The 8306-nt window shown below is 27.7% G+C and overlaps 1 protein-coding gene across 2 annotated transcripts; it reads right to left on the minus strand.

The window, feature by feature from the left end:
• Positions 1 to 975: 975 nt before the first annotated feature.
• LOC127280258 (retinoid-inducible serine carboxypeptidase-like) lies at positions 976 to 7036 on the minus strand. 2 transcript variants are annotated; one of them, XM_051303145.1, is made up of 9 exons: positions 6905 to 7036; positions 6565 to 6791; positions 5924 to 6154; positions 3764 to 3874; positions 3428 to 3632; positions 1740 to 1880; positions 1565 to 1642; positions 1315 to 1469; positions 976 to 1233 (listed from the first exon to the last, which is right to left on the minus strand). In XM_051303145.1, the coding sequence occupies exons 1-9, from the start codon at positions 6960 to 6962 to the stop codon at positions 1099 to 1101; spliced, it is 1341 nt and encodes a 446-aa protein (XP_051159102.1). In that variant the 5' UTR covers positions 6963 to 7036; the 3' UTR covers positions 976 to 1098. The 2 variants fall into 2 exon arrangements, with proteins under 2 accessions (XP_051159102.1, XP_051159103.1); XM_051303146.1 differs by having other exon boundaries at positions 6961 to 7015.
• Between the last annotated feature and the right edge of the window lie 1270 nt (positions 7037 to 8306).

The raw sequence follows: 8306 nt of genomic DNA on the forward strand, positions 1-8306 counted from the left end.
TGGAAGTGGGAATGGAAATGGAATTACATCATACAAATAAATAAAATTTAACATCATAGTTTCCTTACCTTTTTAAGGGGTCTAGCCAACAGATTATAATTTTGCATAGCTAACTCTTAGGATCGTCGCAATAATGCGGATAAAGTGTTGGAAGTGTACAGCAATCATAATGACTACAATCATAATGTCTACTTGTAAGCTTACTATTATACAGATTAACATGCATCTTTCAGTAAAGGCGCTTCTTCAGTGTTGATGACTTAAACTGCACACCTGCATCTCGCTAATCCAAGAAACATGCTTAGTACTAGATGTTAACACAGGGCTTGGGAATATAGCTCTATTTGTTACAGACACCCTAATGAATATATATCAATAATTACCTGATAAATTTTTCCAATTAATCTAATTTAAAGACTAGTAAAGTATTAATTTAATTAACTATAAAATTAAAAGTTGAATCAGTTTTTGAAAATTAAATACCAATAAAATTTTTAATTGGGCTAATCACTTAAATAAATTTTAAAAATTCTCAATTGAAAAGAACGTATGTCACTAAAATAATAAAAAAATGTACTCTCACTTTTATGAATAGACAATCTGGTAAAATAATGCACATTAACATGTACAAGCGAGTTAACGACAACGCTGAAGCACTCGAAGAGCATCAGAGACTACGTTGACAAGTAATTGCGTTACGTATTGACTTAGTTTCACGGTGTGTGGGGCGTTGAGTAAAGGGCCTAGGTTGCATATTAATTATCTGGTAATTTCAAGTTTAATGGTTACTACCCCTTTGTTCCTGATCCTCTCTTTCGACATCCTGCAGAACCATAGACTTAGTTGCGGTTAAAACTTGAGTTAAGTTGTCCCTCCATAAAGTTACATATTCTACATCTAACGTTTGTTTACTAATAATTCTATAGATAAACAAATTATAAGTTAGTCGTATACTATTAAGATTGAGAATTTGTTAGAATTAATCGTATTCAATTTATTTTGATATTCCTTAAAATACATTGTTAGGGTTTTATAAAAAAACTTAGTCTCATTTTTGTTGCACATCAAAATGAGCCGCCTACACAACTCATTCTAAGTTTAGTTTTTTTTCTGTGATTGAAGAGAATTTATAAATCTTTCTAAATTGGCATAATTAAATAAATCATCGTTATTATCATCGTCAGTAAGCCGGTGTAATATTTCTCTTACAGCAACAGGATTGTCAACAAATGTCTGTAAAAAAAAACGATAATTTCTAAATAAGAAAAAAAAGAATATCTCTTTTTTTATATTTTAATGATATAATTATTTTACCGCATGGCCAGCTCTATTGACCCAGTACATCCTCAAATTTCCGTAACTCTTCACGTAACCTTCAATAAAATCATTTATTATTAATGGTTCTCTACGAGCTGCTAACCATTCAGCTGAATTATTCCACGAGAGATTTTTAACCCATTTAAATGTACCTGATATGGAATTAAAAAATGTATTAATTGTAATATTTACAATTAAAGGACTGCCACTTTTATTCAGATAATGTTAAATCAAATTAATACTTTACCTTGGCTATTGACAATTAAATCAAATTGTCCATTAAATACAAATACTTTAAAATTATTTTGATTTAGAAGATATTCAACTGCAAAAGATAATTAAAAGAATTTTAATAATATACATTAATTTCGATAATTTATTTGAGAGATTGGGCATTGGATATATATATATATATATATTACCTTTTTTGGTAATAGGTTTCATTATTTTCACTGCTAGGCGTTTATTAATAGTCTCTAAATCTGGTTCATAATAACTGTTTTCCGGTAAATTAAGCGCTGATTTTACTTTCGATTCCATTAAAATCTTCATTGCATTATTATCTGAAAATATGAACTTGATAGAATTGAAAAAACTTCTGCCATTCTACAAATTTAGGGGAGAAAAAGGAATTGTTAAATTTAATAACAGGATAAACAAATCTCTGATTTGTCGTCAAAACAAGTTTTTTGTTTTCATTACAATTTTAATGTAAACGCAACAATTTTGAGTCGGTATCAAAACTACACAAGAATTTTCATAAAAAAGTTATATTGTACAAAACATAAAAATTGTTATTTTTTACATTATATTTTTTTAATGTTGTTTTTCCGATTATTCGTGTAAAAATTCCCTTTCTCATAATGTGTTTATGAATATCTAATGGAATAGAAATTTAATTTTTTCGGTATATTTCAAAAATTTCCACGTGATATTTTTTTTCATTTTTCTAATTTCCATTCCTACTTCCATTCATACTTTTTTCAATTTCCAATCCCACTTTAAGTTGCATCTTTTTTAATTTTCAGTTCCACTTCCATTTCAACTTCCATTGTTTGCAAATTCCTTCCCACTTCAATTTCCACCTCCACTTTTTCTAATTTCAACTCCCACTACTATTCCCATTTTTTATTTCCATTCCCACTTTCGTTTCCAATTCCATTTTCTCTAAATTCCACTCCCACTATCATTCTCACTTACATTTCCAATTCCATTTTTTGCAAATTCCCTTCCACTTCAATATTCACTTTTACTTTTTTTAATTTCCAGTCTCACTATCATTTCCACTTCCACTTATTCTAATTTCCACTCCTATTTCTATCACCATTTTCACTTTTTCTAATTTTCATTTCCAATTCCACTTTTTCTAAATTCCTTACCCACTTCCATTTTCACTTATTCTGAGTTCCACCCCTACTTTCATTTCCAATTCCACTTTCTCTAAATTCCATTCCCACTTACATTTTTAATTACACTTTTACTAAATTCTACTCCCATTACCATTTCCAATTTTCATTTCCACTTCCATTTGCAATTTTACTTTTTCTAAATTCCTTTCCAATTTCCACTTCTATTTTCATTTATTCTACATTCCACCCTCACTTCAATTTCCACTTCCACTTTTTTAATTCCCACTGACACTTTCATATCAACTTTTATTTTTTGCAAATTCCCTCCTATTTCAATTTCCACTTCCACTTTTTCTAATTTCAACTCCCACTGCCATTCCCATTTTTTATTTCGATTCCCACTTCCATTTTCAATTCGACTTTTTTTAATTTCCACTGCCACTTTTATTTCGCATCTAATATTTATTGCGAATTTCCTCACACTTCATAATTTCCATTCCCACTTCAATATTCACTCCTACTTTTTCTAATTTCTAGTCTCACTATCATTTCCGCTTCCACTTTTTCAAATTTTCATTAACACTTTAATTTCCATTTCCACTTTTTCCAAATTTCATTTATACTTCCATTTCTATTTTAACTTTTTTCTAATTGTAAGTAGAAAAAGTTAAAGAGGAAATGGAATTTGGATTAGATGTTAAAAAAAGTGTAAGGGAAAAATTCATAAATAATTTTAGAAATAATTTTTCTGTGATAATTACCTTCAGCATAATAAGCATAAAAGTGGTGATTATTAACTCTCGAGAAAATATTATATAAGTTTACATTTCCTACATATTTTGGAATTTCATTGATAGTATTAATAAAAAGATCGTAAACATCTCTCCAGTCTTTTGTTTTAATTTTATATTTTATTTGTTTTGTTAAATTCATAATTGCCTTGTATCCTTTATCATCGACAATTCCCTATTGAGATTAAAGTTTTATTAAGAAAAAATGTTATTTTTAAGATTAACAAATATTATTAAATAATAGAGGGCATTGCAGTCGCCTTTTCTCTATTATTGTTTAGAAAACAGGAAATAAAAATTTATTACATTTTGATATAGATACGGTGCCCATCCTAGGGCAGAATCAACTGGCGAAATCCAAGCACTTGAAAGTCCAACTCCTTTCAAATTAGTAATATTCCAACCTTTTTCTATTTTCTATAAATTTTGAAAAATAAAAATATTATGTTGTGGTATTTTAATTGTATATTTTATTATAGTATCATTAAAAAATTCATAGAATCTAATTTTTATTTATTTTTTTTTATATTTCTAATTCGTTTTGTTTTGATACTTATAACCTTGAAGAGGTTTAGTTTTAGTGAAATATTTCCCGAAGAATAATATAAATAACAGCGCTAATTCGAGCAAGTGGCTGCTGAATAAACTATGATAAACACATTATTTTACTATTTTCATAGTAAACATTATTTTTCATATATAAAACTACAGCCTGACACTGTATTTGACTAATAATATGAATAATATTAATAATTATAATAAAATGAAAATTACACTGAAACAACAATTTTCTCAAGATTACGAAAAAAAACCATTTGAAAAAATGTATTTTATTATTTTTTTTTAATAAATTATAAACTATTAATGCAACAATTTAAAAATAATATACTTATTTTGTAATCAGAAATAAAAGATAGTACATTAAAAGATAATTTTAGAAGAAGAAGTGTGTTAGGTAAAAGATCTATAAGTCAAAGTGGTTGTGTGGCAAGAGTACACAGCTTGTATTCCAAGAGTCTTGGGTTCGATCCCCCATGTATGCGAGATTTTTCAAAATTATTCTTAAGTGTTTTTATATACTGCAATGGAAAATAAATTTATTTTATTCAAATAATTGCGGTTACTTAACCCCTTGCTTGTCAATGGCCCATATATGTCCAAAAAAAGTCGTGCCATCTTTGTGATTTTGGACATATATGTCAACATTTGAAAAAAAATACTTAACATAATTAGAATTGAGTGTCAATGTGTATACTAAGGTTTTCGGGATTGCTGAATCCAAATTTGATGTCAGATTTAAAAAATTCAAAATGGCAGACCCAATATGGCGTCCAAAAAATTGACTTGATTTTCATAAAAATGGTTTCTGTAGAGTTTTTGGGGTCGCTAAATCCAAATTTAAGGTCAGAATTAAAAAAATTAAAATGGCGGACCCAATATGGCGGAAAAATTTAATATTTATTCGATTCGTTCAAAATTAGGTACTCGGGGGTTTCTGGGGTTGCTGAATCCAAATTTGATGTCAGATTTAAAAAATTCAAAATGGCGGACTCAATATGGCGGAAATTTTTTTAAATTGATTCGATTCGTTCAAAATTCGGTACTTAAGGGTTTTTGGGGGTCGCTGAATCAAAATTTGAGGTCAGATTTGGATTCAGCGACCCAAAAAACTCCAAGTACCGAATTTTGAACGAATCGAATCAATTTTAAATTTTTTCTGCTATATTAAGTGGCCATATTGGGTCCGCCATTTTGAATTTTTTAAATCTGACCTCAAATTCGGATTCAGCGACCCCAGAAACCTTTAATATGATGATATAAAATTTTTTTGTAAACTTTTTCTTTTACCATTTTGGTCCCACAAACGATTTTTCTACTCGACTGCGAAGGGGTTAACTATTATCAAATAAATATTTACTTGAATCAAATAATTTTTATTTGAAATAAATAAACTGTATTTGAAACAATAATTTCTGTATACTAATACCATCTCAATTAACAATTCGCTGGGTTATTGGAAAAAAGGACACGTCATAGTTAAATCAAACGGACGTATCCTTTTTTTCCACTAACCCAGCGAATTATTTGATACAAATAAATATTTATTTGATAATAGTCAAGTAACCGATTATTATTTGAATCAAATAAATTTTTTGTTCAATGTATTTATGTAATAATCTTAAATAAAATATAAGTTAGATATATAAAAACGTGTAATGTATTTAAAATATAAATAATCTCACAAAGTAGGTTATGTTTGTTTTTGAACATATGGTCTTATCATTTGACCTTGAATTTTACGGTTGTATTCGTATTGACTTTTTTCATAAATTATAATATTTGAATTTATAAAAATAACTAAATAAAACCTAGAAATCGTTCAAAATAATATAAAAAAATTTCAAAAATTAATTTTAAAATAAAAGAATTTTTTATATAATTTTTATATAATAATAATTTTTTTACCTGAATCCATTCGTAAGCCAAAGCAGCAGCTGTCCTTCCCCCATAACACGTGCCAACAATATATGTTTGTACTTTGGATAAAATGGAAAATTTCATGAAGAATTGTTCGATCAAAATAATAAGATCATTTATAACTTGTTGTTCTGTTCTTGCAAGTTTATTTTCTGTATTTACATTGCTAAAGCCAGTTCCCACTGGACTATCAATGAAAAGTATATTGTAATCTTTAACCTGTTGAACAATTTTTTTTACATATTTAAAACGAAATGTCAATTTAGAAATGAATCTTATTATTTAGCTGCAAAAAATTTTAGGTTATGTTTGTGATTACATAAAGAGTATCAACTCCTAATATAAAAACTACTGATGTTTAAATTTCATTAGATCCAAAATATTTAAAACTGATTTTGATTTTTTATAATTAAAAATGAACGTTTTATCAAGGTAAAAATATCACTGAACATAACCTAAAATTTTTTTCAGCTAACGTCCCTTTCATCGTAAAGCGTCATATATTTGATTTTTTTTCTTCCAAATCAGTCTCCGAAATTGAAAAACTCTTATTTCTTTATATTTTATTTTCACAAACTTGTAGAATAAAATTTTTTTAAATATTTATTTATATTTAAAATATTTCTCACCAATGAGTTGTCTCTTGTTGTTAAATTTAAAGTTAAAGGACCAATTTCTTGAAAATTTGTATAACCTGTTGATGGTATTCCTGGACCACCCTCTAACCAAATTAATAAAGGTTTTTCGGTATATGAAGTAACATTAGCAGTTGTATAATATAGCCAATAAAACATATTTGCACCTGGCCTAACAGTCACGAAACCCCATTCTTGTTCACCGCCGAAACCATATTTACCTTAATGTAAATAATATTTAAAAATTATATACGGGAATGTTAAATATATATTACGAATTTTTTTTAGCATTTATTTATACTTTTATATATATATATATATATATATTTCGTACCATAAATACTTTGAAAAAATCCTATAAACAAAATTAAAATTATATTTATCACAGACATGTTGTCAGCACTATATTAAAGTGAAACTAATTCTCAACTCATTAAAAAAAAAAACTGTACATTTTTGAGAAAATATTTCTTTTTATATTTTCAATGTCAGATAACATTATTTATTATATTTCGAAAATTTATTCAGTTTAATTTCTAATATAATTTATGTTTATTCAGATGAATTTTTAATAATTTATTCATTTTTTTCATAAACATTAAATCAAGAAATAGGTTGTGATGGATTTTTAATATTTAATAAATAGTATAAAGGAACATAAAATAAATAATTTATTTATTATAATAAATAATTGTTAACCATAAACATAAATTTTAATAAGTTAAAAAAATATTTTTTTTTTTTAAATAAACGGGAAAATAATTTTCTTTTCGTTTGAAAATTGATATCTATCGTAATTTTTAATACAATAAGAAGTACACGTCTCCCAAAGTGCACGTGTTAATAAACTGAACGGTTTTTACAACAATAGGCCACAGTTAAAATAGTTTATACATTTCTTCATTGCATTCACTGATATGCAAATGTACCGTGTCTCATTCCTTTGTGTTTATTTCGTTTTTAGTGAATTGTATACGTATATTATATGTGTGTGTGTGTATGTAGTAGTTGTATCCCAGTTTATTTGGCATGTCTAAAGCCGAAAGCGCAACGCATCTACCATTTCCATGTCCGTTGCGCAAGGCATGGTTGGCTATGAAACGAGACCAGCATCGTAATTTACTCTTTATGGTCGGACTTTGCTAAATCCTTTCAAGTACTTGGGCTCCTCTATATATAACCTATACATGTACACTTGCGCTTATACCAACACAAGTAAACTTTGAGAATTTCTCCTTTTCGTCACCTTTTTTTGCTCTCTATTTCCTCTATACTATATATGCAGCCAAAAGGCTTATCAAGTATTATTGTGATAAGCAGCTTTTATGGACTCATATCCAGCATGCACTTGAGATACAGTAGAAGAACAAAAAAAAAGGATGAACAATTAAAGTTGTAATGCCAGAACATCTCAAGATAAAAAGAAATTAAATTTGGTTCATTAATTAATTTGCTTAGCTACCCTAATAACACAAGATATCTTGGGATATATTGATAATATCCCACAGATATCCTAAGGATGTCCTATGGATATCAAAAGGATCTCTTAAAGATATCCAAAAAATCGGCGGTTTGGATATCCTTTGGATATCTGAGGATATCCACAGAATATCTTCTGGATATCTCTATAGACTTTCGTAAATGTCCTCCAGATATCCCATAGATATCGTCCGGATATCCCATAAATATCGTCAGGATATCCCACAGATATTTTCAGGATATTCTCAGTATATCTT

The sequence above is a fragment of the Leptopilina boulardi genome, unplaced genomic scaffold (assembly GCF_019393585.1).
Source record: "Leptopilina boulardi isolate dan_hultmark-lab unplaced genomic scaffold, ZJU_Lbou_2.1 LbouV2_231, whole genome shotgun sequence".
Classification (NCBI taxonomy): Eukaryota; Metazoa; Arthropoda; class Insecta; order Hymenoptera; family Figitidae; genus Leptopilina; species Leptopilina boulardi.